Raw genomic sequence first — 22,484 nt, 5'->3', positions numbered from 1 at the left:
CATGTGTGATGTGCCAGACCCTCTTCTGGGCACTTTGCTCAGCTGATTTCTAATCCTCAAAATGAATATGCTATTTTCTTGACCAAAAACCAGGGCCCAGAGAATTAAGAGATATTAATCTAGTGAATGGTGCAGCTGAATTTCAAGTTCATGATTTTTCTGGAAGTTTTTTAACCTGGGTGGTTAAAAAAGAGATCATTTTATGGTAGATTATTGTTAGAATGTGCTTTCCTGTAAACTTAGTAGTATCTTGTATTTAATGAGATGTTGTATGTGATGTATATTATCCTTCCTTATATATTATCTCATTAATTAGGTTTTACTAGGTCCCCTTTTGAGCTGGGGAAACTGAAACTCAAAAATTTAAGAGTTTTATCCAAGTTTGCAGAAGTTGGCATGAGTAGAGCCAGGATTTGAATCAGGGACTTCTGACTTAAATCCTAGCGTTTTCTCTGGTTAGATTGTTATCTGCCTCCTTGTACTTACCACAAACCCTTTATTACAATAGATCTTGAATTCTTTCTGTGATGCTGCTGATGACATGTGACGATGATGGCTCCTAAGAGAGATCAACCATTCCCTGCTAAGCTATTTACATTTATCATGTAATTCTTCTGATATGCCTCTTTTTTGGATAAGGAAACTGAGATGCAGAGAGCTTCTCTCCCACAGTGGGAGAGCCAGGGTTTGAAGAGAGAACTGTTTTGATCCCCAGGTTCATTCTCTTACATGTTCATTCCCTGCAGAGATAATAGTCAAGTTATTTTTTTTGGGGAGAAATGAGACTGATTCCTTATCTTTACCCAAGAAGACCATTTTCTAGTCCTGAATATGTTTTTTTTGTTTGTTTTATTACATTTTCCTAAACATTCTCCATTTTATTAGCATATTTCAAATATTCAATGGTCAACGTTTCTTTGAAAGTCAACATTTCAATGAACATTTCAAAAAACAAACCAAAAAAAAAAACCAGCCCCTCAATCCAGAAATATTACTTCTAGTCCCAAAGTGAAAGTTGCTCAGTCGTGTCTGACTCTTTGCAACCCCATGTACTATATAGTCCATGGAATTCTCCAGGTCAGAATACTGGAGTGAGTAGCCTTTCCCTTCTCCAGGGAATCTTCCCAACCCAGGGATTGAACCCAGGTCTCCCACACTGCGGGTGGATTCTTTACCAGCTGAGCCATAAGGGAAGCCCAAGAATACTGGAGTGGGAAACCTATCCCTTCTCCAGCAGATCTTCCTGACCTAGGAAATACTGGCTGCCCACTCCAGTATTCTTGGGCTTCCCTTGTGGCTCAGCTGGTAAAGAATCCACCTGCAGTGTGGGACATAGGCAAATTATTTAAAAGACATGTTTCAGATTTTAAAAAACAATAAAACTGTATTAGAGAGAGGAAATGTAGTAGTTACATATCTTAATTAAATCACTAATATGATTGGTGAATTTCCACTCAGTTACTCACTGACACATACTTTTTGAAAAAGACAGTAAGCTCCAAGAGGGCAGAGACTATGTCTGTTTTGTTCACCATGCCTTGCTGTGTGTGCGCGTGCTCAGTCGTATCCCACTCTTTGTGACCCTGTGGACTGTAGCTACCAGGCTCCTCTGTGAATGGGATTTTCCAGGCTGGAATACTGGAGTGGGTTGCCGTTTCCTTCTCCAGGTTTGTTCACTGTGCCAGATACTTAATACAGTCCTTGATATTTGGTGGAAATCCATGAACTCAAACAAAGTAAGGAATCAATCAATGAAGTATAAATATTAGTTTGTGTTTTGTCTTTTTATTTCGTTGTTCAGTATGTCATGTAGATTTTTAATCTTAATCCTTCTAAATCTTGTTTGAAAGTAAACTTACAAAGTAATTGATTATTAGTGGAGAAAATTGCATCTTAACCAAGGGTGAGACTTTTGTCTTTGATTGATTCTCTCAAACTGAATCTTGCTCTTTGGATTGACTCAAAGCTGAAGTAATGTACCTTTGTAAAACCAAAAACTTTTCTCTCTGAGGTCCTACTTGACAGCCATGTGCGTGCTCAGTCACTTAAGTTGTGTCTGACTCTTTGCGACCCTATGGATTGTAGCCCGCCAGGCTCCTCTGTCCATGGAATTCTCCAGGCAAGAATCCTGGAGTGGGTTACCATTCCCTCCTCCAGGGGATCTTCCCGACCCAGGAATCAAACCTGGGTCCCCTGCATTGCAGGAGGATGCTTTATCACTGAGCCACCTGGGATGCCCCTTGGTAGCTATCAAAACTCTTTAAACAAATCTCTCCTTGCTTCCATGTTTTGTCATCTTATCTATGATACCTGTTTCCAACAGAAGGTCTTCCATTACGAGTTTCTAGTCCATCTGGGTTGAGGGGTTTGCTGGCTCATCCCCACCAGCCTGACTGGCCATCTCTAAGCCAGTGACTTGCCCTTGCAAGGCTAGCATTAAGAACTGGACACGGCAGAGTTTGATCATGTGTCATAACTGAGTGAGTTGGCCAGATGCTGATCCAGCTCAAAGCAGTGACCTTGGCAAATACAGGTTCTGTCTGAGCATGGAGCACAAAATCAGTTCACCTTGAAAATTAACTTGTCCTTTCAGCCAAAATGGAAAACAGAAAATATTTTGTTTATGATTGTTTTATTGGATTTTATAGTAAGGACCCATAATGCTTGAAACTGAACTGAACTGAAGTCACTCAGTCATGTCCGACCCTTTGCGACCCCATGGGCTGTAGCCTACCAGGCTCCTCCCTCCATGGGATTCTCCAGGCAAGTATACTGGAGTGGGTTGCCATTTCCTTCTCCAGGGGATCTTCCTGTCTCAGGGATCGAACCCGGGTCTCCTGCATTGCAGGCAGACACTTTAACCTCTGAGCCAATACTGCTTGAAAGGGCAGGTTAATTTTCAAGGTGAACGGACAAGATTTGTGACATCGTACAGGAGGCAGTGATCAAGACCATCCCCAAGAAAAAGAAATGCAAAAAGGTAAAATGGTTGTCTGAGGGGGCCTTACAAATAGCTGAAAAAAAAAAAGAGATGTGAAAGGCAAAGGAGAGAAGGAAAGATATATCCATCTGAATGCAGAGTTCCAAAGAATAGCAAGGAGAGATAAGAAAGCCTTCCTCAGTGATCAATGCAAAGAAATAGAGGAAAATAATAGAATGGGAAAGACTAGAGATCTCTATAAGAAAATTAGAGATACCAAGGAAACATTTCATGCAAATAGGAACACAATAAAGGACAGAAATGGTATGGACCTAACAGAAACAGTAGATATTAAGAAGAGGTGGCAAGAATACACAGAAGAACTCTACAAAAAGATCTTAATGACTTAGATAACCATGATGATGTGATCACTCATCTAGAGCCAGACATCCTGGGATGTGAAGTCAAGTGGGCCTTAGGAAGCATCACTACAAACAAAACTAGTGGAGGTGATGGAATTCCAGTTGAGCTATTTCAAATCCTAAAAGATGATGCTGTGAAAGTGCTGCACTCAATATGTCAGCAAATTTGGAAAACTCAGAAATGGCCCCAGGAATGGAAAAGGTCAGTTTTCGTTCCAATTCCAAAGAAAGGCAATGACAAAGAATGCTCAAACCACCATACAATTGCACTCAACTCACACGCTAGCAAAGTAATAGTCAAAAGTCTCCAAGCCAGGCTTCAACTGTACGTGAACCATTAACTTCCAGATGTTCAAGCTGAATTAAGAAAAAGGCAGAGGAACCAGAGATCAAATTGCAAACATCCGCTGGATTATCAAAAGAGCAAGAGAGTTCCAGAAAAGCATCTACTTCTGCATTATTGACTACGCCAAAGCCTTTGTGTGGATTGCAACAAACTGTGGAAAATACTTCAGAGATGGGAATACCAGACCACCTTACCTGCCTCCTGAGAAATCTGTATGCAGGTCAAGAAGCAACAGTTAGAACCAGACATGGAACAACTGACTGGTTCTAAATTGGGAAAGGAGTATATTAAGGCTGTATATTGTCACCCTGCTTATTTAACTTCTATATAGAGTACATCATGTGAAATTCTGGGCTGGTTGAAGCACAAACTGGAATCAAGATTGCTGGGAGAAATATCAAGAACCTCAGATATGCAGATGAAACCACCCTTATGGCAGAAAGTGAAGAGGAGCTCAAGAGCCTTTTGATGAAAGTGAAAGAGGAGAGTGAAAAATCTGGCTTAAAACTCAGCATTCCAAAATTGAACATCATGGCATTCGGTCCCATCACTTCGTGGTAAATAGATGGGGAAACAATGGAAACAGTGACAGACTTTATTTTCTTGGGCTCCAAAATCACTGCAGATGGTGTCTGCAGTCATGAAATTAAAAGATGCTTGCTTTTTGGAAGAAAAGTTATGACCACCCTAAACAGCATATTAAAAAACAGAGGCAATACATTGCTGACAATGCTAGTCAAAGCTATGATATTTTCAGTAATCATGTATGGATGTGAGAGTTGGACTAAAATGAAAGCTGAGTGCCGAGGAGTTAATGCTTTTGAACTGTGGTGTTGGAGAAGACACTTGGGAGTCCCTTGGACTGCAAGGAGATCAAATGAGTCAATCCTAATGGGAATCAGTCCTGAATATTTATTGGAAGGACTGATGTTGAAGCTGAAACTCCAATACTTTGGCCACCTGATGAGAAGAACTGACTCATTAGAAAAGACCCTGATGCTGTGAAAGATTGAAGGTGGGAGGAGAAGGGGATGCTAGAGGATGAAATGGTTGGATGGCATCACTGACTTGATGGACATGAGTTTAAACAAGCTCCGGGAGTTGATGATGGACAGGGAAGCCTGGCATGCTGCAGTCCATGGGGTCACCAAGAGTCAGACATGACTGAGTGACTGAAGTGACTGATAATGCTAGATTAAAAGTATGTACGTGGCAAGATCCAGAACTGTACATTTTAATCAATCAAAAGTACCTTTTGTTGTATTTTCTTTTTTTCAAGTGCTTATAACACAGATATGTATGAATAAGTCCTTTTAAGGTTCATCATGAAAAAAGAGACTTCTAAATCCTTTAACCCAATTCTAAAATTGATCCCATAAGAAAAGTTAAATATCATTATTGTTTGTAGATTGGAAGATCACCACAAAGATAATTCTTTTTATAAATACAGATGGTGCCCTTATGGAAATTATATGACAGTAAGTAGATGCCAATAGAAAAAAGTGACACGTTGATTAGCTAGTAAAATAGTGTTCAGTAGAATTATGCTTCTTTGTCTAATTAATGGCTTATTTGAACTTGTGATGCCCTGTTTTCATTTTAGCTTTTAATGTGTTCCTTCAAAAACTTTTAAAATGTGGAATAATATGAATTCGATTGTCTTGAGCATAAAATGCTAATCATCGATTAGCAGTGAATCATGGCTATAAAGCTTCCACCTCTTCACCCCCTTCTCACCCCAAGCCATTCTTATGAATTGATGAAGCTGAATCAATTGCCAGCAGGTTGAAAACACAGCACTTGACTGACAGAAAAAAAAAATGAGCCAATGAATATGTTATTGGCAAATTATTGATATAAAAATCTGTGCTCAGGGTATACTTGGGCAAGGAATACAGAGAGGGGCACATTTTGTTTACTGAGCACCTGGTGTGTGTCAGATCTTAGAAACAACCTCATATTTGGGCTCTTTTGGTGCTTTTTTCTTTTATTCTCTCTGAGCTGTATTGTATTAAAAATATCAGGATGGCCAAAAAGTTTGTTCGGTCTTTTCTATTGCATCTTGTGGAGAAACCCGAATGAAGTTTTTGACCAACCCAGTAACTCCTTCTCTCTCCCTCTTTTAAACAGCATCAGTGTTTTGTTTTGTTTTTTTTAAGAGTGCAGAGGCATCTTATCATGGTATTAGGACATGGAGAGCGTTGGAGTCTTAGCATCCCATTTTCCATGTTCGCCACTGTTTGTTGGTGGTTGCAATGTGGAGAAATGTTGCCCAGCCTCTTCGAAATGGCATGTGAATAATCCCGTAATCAGTGTAATGTATGCTGTTGTGGGAGTAATCAAGTCATTCAGCTTTGAAGTAAGATCCAATTTTTAAAAAGTGGTTGATGAATGCAGTTTCAGGTATTTAGAGGAGGCTGATGTTACCTGGACTATTTGGATCTTCTGTTTGAACAGGGAAAAAAGTACTTGAAGAAACTGAAGTGGACCATTCTAAAAATATCCCAAGTTTTGGGATAGATTTTCCTACCAGGCACAGTACGCAATTTAAGATTTTAAAATTAAACACGTCTGTGAGCTTTGGAATTTAGAACTGCCGAAGGCTGAGTTGGTTGGAAGGGAGGGGTGACGGTGGCCTCTGCCTCGTCTAAGGGAAGATCTGCTGGCTCTCTCTTCCTTCACTGTGCTTTACTCGGGGCTTGGCAGGGTGGGGTCCACCTTCTTATTCAGTTTTAAGTTAAATGTTTCTTCTTCTGTGGTGCTGTCTTCCTTAAGCACATTTCCTCCGCTGGGAGCCCTCTCTTTTCCTCTTTCCTTTTTGATTTTCTTCATGTGTCTTATGGGCTTCCCAGGAGGCTCAGTGGTAAAGAATCCGCCTTCCAATGTAGAAGAGGAAAGAGAGGATGGGTTGGGTCCTTGGGTTGGGAAGATCCCCTGGCGGAGGGTATGGCAATCCAGTCTAGTATTCTTGCCTGGAGAATTCCACCGGTAGAGGAGCCAGGCGGGCTACAGTCCATCGAGTTGCGAAGCGTCGGACACGACTGAGAGATTAAATCACACACACACATGTGTCTTGTAACCCCTAGAAATTCTTCCTTCCTTGCTGGCTTCCCCTCTTCCAGGAGAATGCAAGCCCCTTGAGAGCAGGGGCTTTGTCTGGCTCTCCCAGTATCTTCAAGACCCCAAATGGTCTTTGGAGTCATGGGATGAAAGATTGATTGAAAGAGTGAAAACTCCATCTAAACGCAGGGCCCCAGGTTTCTGGCTCAGTGGGTCCCCTGCCAGGTACATTTGCATTACTGACAGGTTCTAGGAGCAGCGCATCTCCCTGGCAACACACACCCCAACTCCTCCGTGCTCGCCTCTGGGTAAAGGCTCACCTTGCTGATCCTGTCCCCTGTCCCAGGTCAGAGGCTGCTGGTGATTGGGTGATTGGTCTGCTCAGGTTCCCAGCTGGGCCAGCAGCCGGCAGTAGTCATGCAAAATGCTGTGACTGTCCCTGCTAGTTAAGCTTCATATTACTTAAGACATCCATTTCAAAAATAACTCCGGCATCTTGGTTATGTTCTGTACTTGATTCCCATGGCTTTAGCGGTCCAAATCCCATTAATGCCAGAGCCCTTGCACAAAGCCTTTTGTATTGACTTGGGTCAACTTAATCTGTGGGTTTGTGTTCCCCTCCCCTCCTTGCAGCATCTCAACAACTCTTGCTTTTTATTTTTCTCTCATTTACTTTCTCTCTCACTCTAGTTCTTTCTCTCTCTCTTTCTTTCTTTTTCATTCTCCCTCCTCCCCTCCCTCTCCCCCTTCCTTCCTTTTCCTCTCTCTCCCTCCCCCATCCCTCCTTGACTGCCTTCCTCCTGGCTTTTCTCTCTGCCCAGCCACCACTTTCTTTGCCTTGGAGAGCCAGATATTGTAGGCGATTCCCTCCTCCCAAGATTGAATTCTAAGCATGTGAGGCGTCTTGGCCCCAGTTTCCTCCTTGCCTATCTCTTCGGGCTTCAGATTTATCAAGTGTACCAACATTAAGTAAGATCTTCATGAAAAGCCTCATATATAAAAATCTTCATGTTCAAGTAGGTAATTTTTGGACTAATCACTGGTGTATCAACACATCTCTACAGAATTTCTTTCCTTTTTTCCCCCAACATTGATTTTCTGTTTATGAAAGTAATGCATGCTCACTGTGAAGCATTCAGATAATAAAGAAAACCTGGTGTGACTTTAAGTAGCAGGACTCCTGGTGTAGCCAGAAGAGGATTTGGTTTTCGAGAGAATAATTAACAAAACTCGTTTTAGGAGCCCATTTATTGCAGAAAATAGGGGAATTACCTGTCTTAGGGGATGAGAAGTGTTCAGATGTTGCCAACACTTCCCCCAAATGTACTGTGGTCCCAGAATAATGACTTCTTTTCTAGGAAAAGGAGAAGCTGCTGTGGTCCAGTGGATAGGAAACACTGCCACCAGCTTTCTTACTTTGCAGAAAATATGCGCAAGTCTGCCTTTTCCAAGAAAGCTATCAGACCACATCAGAGGCAAAGGGGGTATAGATTCCATATCTTTTGATTCATTTATTCTTAGAGCAAATCCACATTTCCCAATTGTGCTGATGACTGTCATGTAAGGTTTGCCAAAGGGTTCTGGGGTCAAATAAATTGGGAAACACTCACGCCATTGTTCATATTGCTTGAAGCTATGTGATTCACATCCACTTATTGCAGAACAGGAAAACCTGAAGTAAAGAGACCCATGTTGCTTCATTTCATGTTGTTTTCTGAAACTTAATTGACTGTGGGCTTTTTTTTTTAAGTAACATCTAATATTGCCTAAGGGTTTTCCTGTTGGCTCAGCTGGTAAAGAATCCACCTGCAATTCAGGAGACCCTGGTTCCATCCTGGGGTGGGGAAGATCCCCTGGAGAAGGAAATGGCAACCCACTCCAGTATTCTTGCCTGGAAAAATCCATGGACAGAGGGCTATAGCCCATAGGGTGTTAAAGAGTCGGATACAACTGAACAACTAAGCGTGCAAGCAGGCCATATTCCCTAAAACTATTTGGGTCAAAAACAAAAAACAAAAAACAACAACACAAAGAAAACAAGCAAAAGCAGTCCGTGTATCTTTATTCTGGGTGCACAGCCTTTTGTGGGGGGTGCCTTTCGCATTTCTGGTGTTCATGTTTTTCTTGGATGAGAAGATGAGTGGGGACAAGGATTCATCTGTCAGTTCCCTTGTTCTGGGCATTGTGCTGACCACTCTTCTTGCCTGACTGCATTTGAACCCCACTGCATTTGAGCCTGCAGGTGAGGATCCAAGGCTCAAAGCAGGGATGTACCTTGTTCACATCCACTCAGTGAGGTAAGTCGTGGGCCTGAGGGAAGACCATGGTTGTGGACTCTGCACCAGGGCACTAAATACTTCCAGCACCCGTACCATTCAACAGAGCAGACACAGACCCCACTGTATCCTTCCCACATTGGGATCCCATGAGAGGCATTCATCAGTTGCTTTTTAAAAGAAGCTCTAGTTGGGGTGCACCATCCAGATCCTTCTTGGTGAAGACTGCTTACTGTTCATACTCAAATAACTGAAAATCAAGTGTGTGATATATATATATATATACATATATATATACACACATCTATTTATCCATCCAACCATCTATCCATCCATCCATCTATTCATCCATCCATATGTATATAATTCTGACTTCTCCAAAATGCATTCCAGAACCTGAAACATAGTAGGAGCTTGGCAACAAATATTTAGTGACATAAAATGGGGAAATAAATGCTACATGAAGTATGAGTTCATGTCCTTACACTCCCTAACCTCCTCTGCCTTGTTTTTCTTCATAGCATTCATCACTACTAGACATGTGTTTACTTGTTTTACATTTACTTATGTATTGGCTTCACCCCACTCCAGTACTCTTGCCTGGAAAATTCCATGGACAGAGGAGCCTGGTAGGCTGCAGTCCATGGGGTCACGAAGAGCTGGACACGACTAAGTGACTTCACTTTCACTTTTCACTTTCATGCATTGGAGAAGGAAATGGCAACCCGCTCCAGTGTTCTTGCCTGGAGAATCCCAGGGACGGGGGAGCCTGGTGGGCTGCCGTCTATGGGGTCGCACAGAGTCGGACACGACTGAAGTGACTTAGCAGCAGCAGCAGCATGTATTGGCTTTCAGAGTATCTCCCCACATTTGCGTGTAAACTCCTGGGGGGAGTTCTGTGGATCATTTATTCAGCACTGTGAATTTAGGGAAGGTACTCAATAAATATTTGGTGAAAGAATAAATGGTTAAATAGAGGTTGTTTTTTTTTTTTTTTTTACCATTACTTCTACTCTTCCAAAACTCCTCAAATTGCTTTCTTTATTCCTCTATGTCTCTCTCAGGAGTAGTTAAAACTTACTTAAGACTGTAAATAAAGGAAGTCTATGTTCTTAGCTATTCCATCCAGTGTAGCAAATACGGAAGGGCTCTGGGTTCATGGGTGTAGGCTGTTTGCAAGACAAAGACACTTACAAACCCTGTGTACAGGCAGATGTGCCGTCATAGGAACAGGATACACAGTCACCACTTTCTACTTTCTGTAACAGCATGATGCTCGCTTAGCGCGAGGGTCTTCAGCAGAAATCCCATGTTAAGTAAAAATCCAGACAGGATCTCTACTTCCTATCCAGTAGAACCACACCCTGCTGGGCGTCTTAACTCAGGATGGAAAAGTGTTTCAATATAATTAATCTCCTTTGCAATTCTGTTAAAAACCATTTTCCCCTCTCAAGATTTTATCCAACAGCCAAAGGGATCTGGAAAGGATAAGGACCCCTGAGAAGCTTTGACTAATATAGAATGAGGGGGATATTTTGGTTGGCGCTTAGGTAGGGCAAAGAGTTGAAAAATAGGTTCTCATCTTTGAAGTTAAAAAATAAAAATGTGTGTTTGTGCAGTATTTTCCCTTGTGTCCTGCTCCCCATCTGTAGGTGGGTGCATCACAATCTCTCTCTGTCACACACACACACACACACACACACACACACACACTCACTCACACACTCAGTCTCTCTCTCTCTTTCTCCACTCCTTGATGCCCAGAATGCTTCTGACACTCTGCAGGTGAAAACTTGCTCCCTGGGCAGGATGGCCCCTGGTCACCTTCACTTCTGTGGAGCAGTCAAAAATAAGCACGAGACCTACTCGGAATGTGGAGTGCAGTTGAAAGGCATTTTGCCAAAATGTTTTCCGACCACCGAGGGGTAGAGATTGAAGCATGCCCAGCCCTGATTGGATTACCATAGCCCCAGAAGCATTTTAATCTCAACTGCTGTTGCTTGGTGTGGGGAGGGAGCCGGGAGGAGAGGCGATGATTGAGATGTGTGTGTGTGTGTGTGTGTGTGTGTGTGTGTGCGCAGTGGCGGGTTGTGTCTCCCAGTCTCCTGGCTGGAGCTGGGAATATGAAAATACTTGCCACGGAGATAAAGTGAGGGATTCTTCAGTAGGGTCTCTGGATAACTTCCCTTTAATTTGGATTCTGTTGTATAAAATCTTTGTCAACACAGGCTTTTAGCACACACAGCCTGGTGGCGGCAGATTGTGTATCAGTGGCTGATTGTACTCAGGGAATAAACCAAAGCTTTAAAGAGGGATGCGTTTTCATAATGGATGTGTGTTGGGGGTGGGGAGGTGAAGGAAAAATAAATGAATTGTTAAGAAGGGACCCTTTCATAGCTCAAAGCAGCAAAGTAGGAGGACGAAGTAGACGAGAGCATGAATGCCATAGAACCACCAGAAAAACATTGTTGTCGAAATGAATGATGTTTATGCACTTATATACTCATATCTAACATTATATTAGTCAAAAAATTTAAAAGCCCAACCTTGGAAGGAATTTAGCTTCTTAGGCCACACAGAATAAAGTAAACCATCCTAGGCAATGCTTAATTACATCCAAACTGAAAAGTGGGAATACACTGGGTTTTCTGCCTGCCTGGGGCCCGGAGTTCATATGTTAAGGGAAGATGTCCTGTGATTAGAGGTGAATGTCACGGTCATGAGTGAGGCAAGATGACCCTGCAGGACGGCTGGCAGGGGAATTGAGGATTGAGAGGCATGTGTGGGCGTGGAGAGGTCCAACCTCTGAAGGTTGAGCCGTTTGCACTTTAGGCTGAGGGAGAAGGAGAGCCAGGGCAGGGATTCAGGAATGTGGTCCTAGGGGAGGTAAAGATAGATTTGCTTGGCATTGGCATTTTAGATGGATCGGAGTGATGAGAGATGAAAGCTAAAAAGTGGGAGCAGGAAGAGTAACAATGGAAACATTCTCTGTCACCCAGAGACTTTCCTGGTAGGGTAAAATAAAGGAATGGCTATATGCTGATTTCTGGAGTGATATCTTTGAAAACAGGTCAGAAAAACTGACAAGGAAGCAAGCATAGAGCTGGTTGGAATAGGAGTGCCCGTGTCCTTCTGTGTACTAGGGTTGTATAAACCCATGTGCACGCAAATAAGTGGCAAAAGTTACTGGAGAAGCGTCAGGGTGGAAATTTATAGCTATTATTTCTGTGGCCTCTAGCTACAAGAGCTAACAGGTGAAGATAGTCAAGAGACCCAAAGTGGGAAAAAATGACATTTTAACATTTTTGTCAGGTAGGCAATTTAAAAATAAACTTGAATTCAATATACACCATTAATGCTAGAGGTTGTGTTATAACAATGCAAAAATGCCTTCTTTTCCATAGTAGTTTAAAAAAAAGTATTTCGTGGCAATGGGGGTCTAGGAACCATATATAGTTGAGGCATATGTGACCGTGACAGCAGCCCCGCAAAGCTATTGAAAACGTACCACGAGGCTGCCCTCCAGAATTAACACCGTACCCTAGGTCAGGGACTCACTATTATCCTAATATCTGCTTTTGGATTCTGTCCAGTCCCATTAGCGATTCCCTTGTTGATTGCTCTGTTACTTGTGAATGTTAATTGCTTCTAAATCTCTTTGGCTGTTCAGATGCTTGGGGGGAAAATATCTGACTGGTGAAGGTAGGAGTTTCTTTAATGTGCAAGTAGATAAGAAATCTGTTTAGAGTCCCCACTGAAGTGTCTGTGACTCAAGATGTCATAACCAGCTGATGTGGCACCTTCCTTTGCATGTCTGTTGTATGTTGGGGTGTGATCTTGGGGAAAAATGAGCTTTCTGGGATATCTGGGGTGTTTGTCCAAAATTGGCAGGCTTGTAGATATGACTGAATAATCAAATCCTTCCCTCTGGGATTTCTACTTGCTTCCTGTGAAATGACCTTGCTGTCTTCAAGATAAGCTTCTACTTAGAAAGTGGTATGAACTCAGAAGATGTAAAGATATAATTTGGCCCATCACTTGTATGCTGACCTCCATAGTTTCCGAACCAGAAGTGAAAGTGAAAGTGTTAGTCTCTAAGCGTGTCTGACTCTGTGTGACCCCAGGGACTGTGGCCCACCAGGCTCCTCTGTCCATGGAATTCTCCAGGCAGAAAAACTGGAGTGGGTTGTCATGCCCTCCTTCAGGGGATTGTCCTGACCCAGAGATCGAACCTACACCTCCTGTGGCTCCTGAATTGCAGGCAGATTTTTTTTTTTTTTTAACCATCTGAGTCACCTGGGAAGAAGGCAGCTTGAAAATAAACTTCTGAAAATTTCTTATTTTGCCACTGGAAAACAAAAGGCCCTGGAGGGTGAAGAGGTCAGGGTCACAGAGCCACCCACAGTGATGCTGTTTGGAGAGCGAGGTTACCTGACTCTTGGCCCACTGCTCAAGCAGTCAGGAGAAGGGAAAATGATAAAATGGGCATTTATTGTAGTTTTCAGAAAAAATTCATTGACAATGAATTTTTTTCCCCTTTAGCTGGAAAAATCTATTATGATCCAGTTTTGAGATGTATTTGTTAGAAATTATAATAACATCCCAGAGAGAGTAAAAGGAGATGCAGGAGAAAGGCCAAGCACCCAGTTCAGCACTGTGATTCATCTGTTCAACCAGTATTTACGGGGTCCTTTGGCCTTAGGATTCATTTAGCGGTGAATAAAGCAGTCCCTCACTCTCATGGAGCTTGTATCCTAGTGGCGGGTGGGAGGTGGGGGGAAGAATTAGAAAAATAAGTAAAGAGATGGATCAATAAAGTTAGGCCGCGGGAAGACTCCTGGAGAAAGAGAAAGAAGGGAGGGAATGGAGCCTGATGAGTCAGCAATGTTGTGATAGTTTGAGGTGGCAGCATAGCAATTCAGCCACCGATCCATTCTCCCCCAAACTCCCTTTCCATCCAGGCTGCTTAAATAATATCAAGCAGAGTTCCCTGTGCTATACAGTAGGACCTTGTTGGTTATCCATGTGTCCATGTCAGCTCTAAACGACCTTACTGTCCCTTCCCCTCTGCAACCATGAGTTCGTTCTCCAAGTCTCTGTTTCTGTTTTGTAAACAAGTTAATTTGAATAATTTTTTTTTTTTTTAGATTCCTCATATAAGGAATATCATATGATTTTTCTCTTTCTCTCTCTGTGTGTCAGACATGTTTAAGGAGACACAGCTTTTATGAACCAAATAGTTTGTCTCATAAACAGAACCTAAACTCATCTTTTTGGAAAACGTTCCCCGAAGGAGTCATCCTTCTGGGACTGGTGTTTGTGACTCACCAGGAGTGTCCAAAACCATCGAGTCTTTCCAGATAAATCAGAGAGATTGTTACTGTACTCAGATCCTTGAACTGTAAGATTTTAAGTTTCTTGATGATTGTTGATGAAATTTTTTGATGAAGTTCTTATTGTCTACACATTTTTGTGTCCTCCAAGAAACCACATGGAGCACTGAACTTGTATATAGTGAGAACTCGGTAAATGTTAATTATTTGGTCAGGGCCCAAATAAATGGCCTGAGAGTGGCAGAAATGATGGGGTGTCCTAGAAAGGGTTGTTAAAAATATACCCTTCTAAAAATATTGTTAAATGAGATTATTTCTGAAGCTTCTGACTTCCTTGGAATAATTTTTAAAGACAAGTCCATATGCTGACATGTGAACATAAGTATGTGTATAACAAACTGAACTGTAGTAACATTATTTTCAGGCCAAATTTTAGTTGGATGATTTTATTTTGTCAATCTAATTTTTTTCTCCTTGTTTAAACTGGATATGGGAATTTTTTTTTTTTTTTAACCTTTTCTCTGGTATTAAAGGAATATTGGTCTCTGAGCTCTTTGGACCAAGTGCCATTCTGCACTATTTTATTCTGGGTAAAATGTATTTAATACATTGAGATTGTGGTGGAAATTACATGGGAAATATCAGTCCCCAAGGAAAAGATAGGTGGTCAAGTTGTATTCTGACAGGGAAGATGAAAATTATAATTCTTGTTCTCCCATAACTGAATTCTCTCAGTGTAACAGGTCAATAATTTATTCTCCTAATGCATTTCTGTATCCCCATCTGCAGAGTGGGGGTAACACAAACTTACCCTCTGCCTTTCAGGTTTTTTGCGAAAATCAGTGAACTAATATTGGTAAAATTGGAGCCCCATGGATGAAGGGTACTTTGTAAGTATAACACATTATTGTCATGTTATGTTCTGTGCATATGTATGTTATGTATAGTGTAAATATCGGATGTCTGTTTTTGCCGTACTAGGAAATCAGTAACTCTGAGTTTCACACCCAAGTATTGAGAATGTGAATTCCTTTCAAGAATTTAACATTGCTGAACTCTCTAATCGTTTGTCAATATGTTTGATGTGCAAAAGTCTGACCAACCCCCCAAAATATTCAGTTCATGTTTACTAGACAATTTGGAAGAATACATGTCTGCATATTGTGTGAAAGTGTTGATATAAACCCTGGATATGAATGCAAGGTATCTGAATTTCTCTTCCCTTATCTCTGTCTCTCTCCTTCCCTTTTTTTTTTTTCTTTTTTTGATTTTCTTTTAACTCTGTGTTTTGATCAGTCTATTTGCATCTCAAAGAAATGGTTGGTTTCTGGGAGACACTGCATGTTTCTCTGAGGTCCGTGATGTTTTGTTAATGATTAAACTGAAGGAGACATCTCTTAGATAAGTTACTAAATATTGTGTTTCCAGACTTGAGGTGGGGGAGGAGGCCAGCTATAATGGTCAGCTAATGGATCACCCCTTTGTGACCATGTACCAGCCCGGGTGACTTGGGAGAGGCCTCTGGTCCATGGACTGGCTGAGGGCTGCAAGTTACAAAGCTCAAGAGGAGGCAGAAACTGTAGAATCCTACAGCAGCTGCTTTGACTGATTTTTCCTGCTAAATGGGACATATTTTTATTTTGGGAGGTTAACCAGTGCTCTGGCATCGTGTGAACAACTGTAGATTGGTCAACAGCATGCCTAGCTTATTCCATGGTATATATGTGTGTGTGTGTGTGTGTGTGTGTGTGTGTGTGTGTGTGTATACACACACACACACACACACACACATATTTTTAAAGAGTGGCTATCACCCTTTAAAACCTCCAAACAGAGAGAAATTGAGAAAGGATTGTCATTGCTTATTGAAGCCTGTTTTGTGAGTCCCCCTGAGATTCACAGGCTATAAGACCTTATATCTAGGAAAGGTCCATGCATGTTTTGTCTCTGGTCATATTTCGTGGCCAGTTCTCAGGATTCCATCTGATGGGTGCCCGAGCACCCCCAGAGGCAGACCTGCTACTGCAAGAGACAACTCTTTTCTATAACAGCATTCTTTCTTGAGTTGAACCCAAATCCACCTTCTACATATCTTGCATGCTCAGGTCCTGATTTTACCATCCATCCCTACAAAGAACCAGTCTTCCTACTCCAAAGTGATACCATTTTTCAAATATTTGGTGGTACTTACTGAGTCACCCTTAAGGTGGTCTTGGTCAGCATCAGTTCCCTCCACAAGCAGAGTTTGTCTGCTTTGACTTCCCAGCTCTTTACCCACTGCAAGGTTCTTATTGTCTGTGTCTTTCTTAACAAGCCGCACCGAGAGTCCTTCTGCAGGCCCTCTTCTGCATCTCTGAATCAAGAGATCTAATCAAAGATCCGCAAGAGAGTGACCTGGAAGGAATCGTCTGGAATCACACGCTCCCATGGCTTGGTTTGAGTAACGGCACAGCAAAACCCACGTCCTTCTGTGAGGTGCAGATGATTGACAGGGAGAAAGTTGTTTTGGTTAATAATACAATCTGCTTGCCTCCTGGAGACGCAGCAGTCGCCTACTAATTCGTTAGAAGTGAATTAAGGTTGTTTACCGATGTTTTAAAGTAACTGTCAGAGTGGAAAAAAAAAGTTCATCCTGGATGAGACCACTCACCTACTTGCAAGTTGCTGTTTATTTTAAGCTGAGTGCATAAATAATATATTGAGATACGAAGGGTGATTTTAAGCATTAGAACACGAAGCCTCCTGTTTACTGTCATCGGGCTGAAGAGAATTTAAACAGCTCTGAACCTTTTTGTCTGTGAATGCAAGGCATGAAATTAACTTTCATTTCGTCGTTAGCAGAAAGCATGATTAAGGCAGTCTTGTTGATGTGTCTTCTGCCGATCGGGGGCTCTTTTGCTATTCAAGACGAGCCTGGCAACAGAAACAAGGATTTGAAACAAGAGCCTCTTGCCAGCCCTGCCACCACCTCAGAGAAACACAAGCAGGAATCTGTCTGGGACACTGAGTCAGTGTGCTCTGAATGTAAAGGGAAGTAGTGAAACAATCCTAGGCTGGGTTCAGGGGTTCTAGTCGTGACCACCAGGAACCCTGTCTGAATCTCACTATTTTCCCCTGTAGAATGGGCATCGTAGCCTTTCCTTCCACTGTTTCCCAGGAAGATGCTGAGACCCCAGTGATGTTATTGTTGGGCAACAGCTTTGAAAAGTATCAGGTGTCACATCTGGGCAGGACAAGGCTGTGTTTTAGGTGACCTTGTATATAGAGTAATTCATTTCATCTGCCTGACAAAGCTATGGGAAAGGTATTGTGATTATCCTAGGTTTCCTACTGCAAAAACTGAAGCTCGGGAAAGCAAAAGGGACTTGCTTCATTGTCCCACAGCTAAATGGTTGCAGATTGGGATTCAAACTCCAGGCAGTTGGGGGCCCGAGTTTGTGTTCTTAGCTATTACTTACTTGGGAGAAGTGGCCAGGTCTTCCTACATAAGATTATACCTCCTGGTCATGCTCAAGTAAATGAAACATCATTCCTAATGGTCTGGGCCAAATTTAGCTTGAGAAAATGCAGATATGACTTTTCCAGGGGTGAATATCAGCAAAGAAGATTCCCATTTGGGTAGGGATGTAGCCAATGGTATGAATTAATTATGTTCTATGTGTAAAGAGTCTGTTGATACTTATATGAAAACCCCAAAGTGAAAAGACCTATTACATGGAATGCTTTTGGAAACAAGAAATGTGATTTACCTTTTGTCCCTATGAACTTGAAAGTGTGATAGCCTATTTTGGAGTATAGGGAGAGTGTTAGAGAATGAATAGAAAATGTATGGAATGTTTAATTTTGCATGATTACATTTCATATGGGGCGGCAGCAAATAGAAGTGTGTGATAATATCATAGCATACCTATTTTAGATATTTTGGTGAAATGCGCTGGGTTTTACAGTCTGATACCTGAACCGTTTGGGACAGGTCCTTATTAAGCAGATGAACAGGAATGTATTGTGAATGTATTCGCATCATTGAAAATATATAACTTGTGTAACTACTTTTTAAATTTATATTTTATGTTATATTATTTTAATTTCAAAAGAGGAAAGAACCTAAAGTGATTGGTGAAAACAAAAGTGATGTGAATTTGCACATCTTTCCCCTTAAAATAAGCTCAGTCAGTAGCAGGGTTATACTTAAAAAGTAGAGTGGCATAAAGGGGGATCTGGTTTACTTTTGATTTCTAAATGAAGCAGTTAAAAAATAAGACTATGTGCATAATCCCGGAAAAATGGACAGGCTCATGAGAAGTTGTCAGCTGAGGGGCCGAGTAAATTCTGCAGTTCCAAATTGCAAAAATCTCAGCAACTGCTATTGTGCCCTTGCACTTGTTAATACAATAAGATAATTGCATAATTAAATACACTATGGAATTTCAATAATCGGAGACTTTGTTTCCTCATCCCAATATGCCGCTGGCTGGTATTGGAAAGCACTGCAGTGTTTTCAGGAGGCCAGATCATTCTTTCACATCACGTCCTCCACAGTGTACTGTGGCTCCTCTGGCGGTTCTGAGACACTTCCCCTTTGGGTTATTTTTAGGTGGTTATATTTAGACAAGGTGAAATTAAGCAGGAAGTCCCCCAAAGTCTGACTTGGCCATCAGAATTGAGGATCATTTTGCTAAAAGCATCCCTGGTGCCCTCTAGATCTTTCTAGGTATTAATATTTGGTGAAAAACAAGCTGAAGACAAGTGCTGTTTGGGGGTGGAAGGAGTACCCCTTTGGGTCAGAATTGTGAGAGGGTTTAAAAGAGTCACTGAGAGGGCAGACTTCAGAGCCAGGTTCCTGGGTGCAAACTCTGGAATAGCCTCTTATCTGCTGTGCAGCTCTGGGAAAGATATTCAAACTCTCCTGTGTGCTTGGATTTCCCTGGTGGTTCAGATGATAAAGAATCTGCCTGTAGTGCAGGAGACCTGGGTTTGATCCTTGGGTTGGGAAGATCCCCTGGCAAAGGGCATGGCCACCTACTCCAGTATTCTTGTCTGAAGAATTTCATGGACAGAGAAGCCTGGCAGGCTACAGTCCATGGGGTCGCAAAGAGTTGAACACACCTGAGTGACTAACACACACACACACACACACTTTTTTTTCTCTCTCTTCTGTGTTCTTATAGGTAAAAAGGGACTCTTAGCCTTCTTGCAGGAGAAGGCAATGGTACCCCACTCCAGTACTCTTGCCTGGAAAATCCCATGGATGGAGGAGCCTGGTAGGCTGCAGTCCATGGGGTCGCTACGAGTCGGACACGACTAAGTGACTTCACTTTCACTTTTCACTTTCATGCATTGGAGAAGGAAATGGCAACCCACTCAGTGTTCTTGCCTGGAGAATCCCAGGGACGGGGGAGCCTGGTGGGCTGCTGTCTGTGGGTTTGCACAGAGTCAGACACGACTGAAGCGACTTAGCAGCAGCAGCAGCCTTCTTGCAAGGCTTAATTGAGTTGATGTATAGAAAGAGCTCAGGAAATACCAGGCAGCTTTTAAGCCCTGGTACGTGTTAGCTGGTATTATTAGGCAATCTGGGAGGAAGTTTCCTAGTCATCTAAGTGTGGCAAATCTTTGCGGATGAACAAAAAAGTAGATTTATGGTTTCATCCATTCAAGAAATATTTATTGAATACTTTATACCATCCTGAGTGTCAAAAAACCAAAGATGAGTAATATTCATTCCCTGCCCTGAAATAGTTCCATGGAATTGGGAAAATAGACATGCCAATAGATGATGATGATGATGATAAAAATTATAACATTAAAACAGTGTCTGGCAGATAGTGAGATATTTTAGCAGGAACTGGTCTGTCATCACAGTGTCTCTGGCACTTAACGCATAGATGAATAAATGAGTGGCAGGAATTTGGTTTAAGATTATTCTGTTTGAGAGTCAAAGTGGTTTGCGTGCATAAGTGCTAAGTCACTTCAGTTGTGTCTGACTCTATGTGACACTATTGACTGTGCCCACCAGGCTCCTCTGTCCATGGGGTTCTCCAGGCAAGAACACTGAAATGGGTTGCCATGCCCTCCTCCAGGGGATCTTCCCAACTCGTGTCTCTTATGTCTCCTGCATTGACAAGAGGGTCCTTTACCACTTGGAAAGTGCCACCTTGGAAGCCCCAAAATGGTTTATTGGCACAGAATGCATTCCTAGCTGAGTAGTCACTGAGCATGTAGCTGGAATGTGATACATGCTTGGTGAATAAATGAGAGAATCAGTGTATGGATAACACTGACTATAAGCATCTTCTCTTTAAGATCGCTACAATGTGAGGAAGCAGGTGAAATTTGCTAATGTTGTGCTGACTCTAGGGTGAAGTAAGTGAGTACCTACAGTGCAAAATTTAAGGAGGTGCTCACTCTCCAAGTTGCCCCAGTGCCAAGGAAGCACTCACCCTCCAAGTCCTGCAGGTGCTTTCTTAAATTTTGCATCTTAGCTGCCTCAGTTTCCTCACCCCTCATTTCCTCATCCAGGCTCTGATGACTGGGCTCTGTGTGTTTGAACATTTTCCCCCAATTTTATTTTGAAAAATTTCCAAGCTACAGAAGAGTTGAAAGAATAGTGAAAGGAACACTGGGTACGCAGTTTACCTGTACTCACCAAGTATCAACCTTTGGCCACAGTGACTCTCTCTCTCTCTAGATGGGTCTTTGAATCTCATACTAATTCACCAAAGATATCATGTTCCCTCCATGTGCCCCTGCTTATACTGCTTATGATGTTATATTTACTTCCTAAATGCTGCATCTCAACATAATACATTTTGAAAGAAAAATACCAAAAAGAACATAAGAGAACTTTGCCTAAATATTTTTTTCAAATTTAAAAACTGCTGCTTGGAACTTATTTTTAGACTATAGACTACTAATCTATTTAGAACACAGCCAATAAAAGACGCCGCAAATTTTTAAAGGTTAGAAAGTTTTTCTCGGTGCTCTGACATTCTCCTTCACAGGGGAGAGGGTTTCTTGAAAAGGCAAATTTCCTTGACCATTTTTTTTTTTGCCCAAGAGCCTTTTGAAAAGTAGTTCAGTTCAGTTCAGTTGCTCAGTTGTGTCCGACTCTTTGCGACCCCATGGACTGCAGCATGTCAGGCTTCCCTGTCCATCACCAACTTCCGGAGTCTACTCAAACTCGTGTCCATCGAGTCGGTGATGCCATCCAACCATCTTATCCTCTGTTGTCCCCTTCTCCTCCCACCTTCAATCTTTCCCAGCATCAGGGTCTTTTCAAATGAGTCAATTCTTCGCATCAGTTGGCCAAGGTATTGGAGTTTCAGCTTCAGCATCAGTCCTTCCAATGAATATTCAGGACTGATTTCCCCAGGATGGACTGGTTGGATCTCCTTGCTGTCCAAGGGACTTTCAAGAGTCTTCTCCGTCAACACAGTTCAAAAGCCTCAATTCTTTGGTTCTCAGCTTTCTTTACAGTCCAACTCTCACATCCATATATGGCTACTGGAGAAACCATAGCTTTGACTAGACAGACCTTTGTTGGCAAAGTAATGTCTCTGCTTTTTAATAAGCTGTCTAGGTTGGTCATAACTTTTCTTCCAAGGAGCAAACATCTTTTAATTTCATGGCTGCAGTCACCATTTGCAGTGATTTTGGAGCCCCCCAAAAATAGCCTGTCACTGTATACACTGTTTCCCCATCTATTTGCCATGAAGTGATGGAACCGGATGCCATGATCTTAGCTTTCTGGATGTGGAGTTTTAAGTCAACTTTTTCACTCTCCTCTTTCACTTTCATCGAGAGACTCTAGTTCTTCTTCACTTTCTGCCATAAGGGTGGTGTCATCTGTGTATCTGAGGTTATTGATATTTCTCCCAGCAATCTTTATTCCAGCTTGTGCTTCATCCAGTCCAGCATTTCTCATGATATACTCTGCATGTAAGTTAAATAAAGAGGGTGACAAGTAGATGGTAGTCCAGATACTGATACAATGAGATTATTGTTTCCCATGTTAAGGATATTCACTTAAGGAGTGACTTTGCAAATATAATATAGGGGTGATTTATAAATTTGGTGATATGCTCTCAAATAAAAAGAGACATTCTTGACTTTAGTTTACACTGGCATACT

General features: G+C 41.9%; 1 protein-coding gene across 2 annotated transcripts in view; it reads left to right on the top strand.

Annotated features, from left to right (window-relative positions):
- The window catches only part of PPARGC1A (PPARG coactivator 1 alpha), a 690,475-nt gene that overhangs the window by 185,505 nt on the left and 482,486 nt on the right, over positions 1-22,484 (top strand). For both annotated transcript variants that reach the window (XM_065907304.1, XM_065907305.1), the window contains one exon: positions 15,183-15,247. In XM_065907304.1, coding sequence (XP_065763376.1) covers positions 15,230-15,247 — 18 coding nt within the window. In that variant the 5' untranslated portion in view covers positions 15,183-15,229. The remainder of the gene's footprint in view (positions 1-15,182; positions 15,248-22,484) is intronic.

The sequence above is a fragment of the Muntiacus reevesi genome, chromosome 16, assembly GCF_963930625.1.
Source record: "Muntiacus reevesi chromosome 16, mMunRee1.1, whole genome shotgun sequence".
In the NCBI taxonomy this organism is placed as follows: domain Eukaryota; kingdom Metazoa; phylum Chordata; class Mammalia; order Artiodactyla; family Cervidae; genus Muntiacus; species Muntiacus reevesi.
The sequence above is the reverse complement of the archived record's forward strand: the minus strand, read 5'-3'. Positions and strand labels throughout refer to the sequence as shown.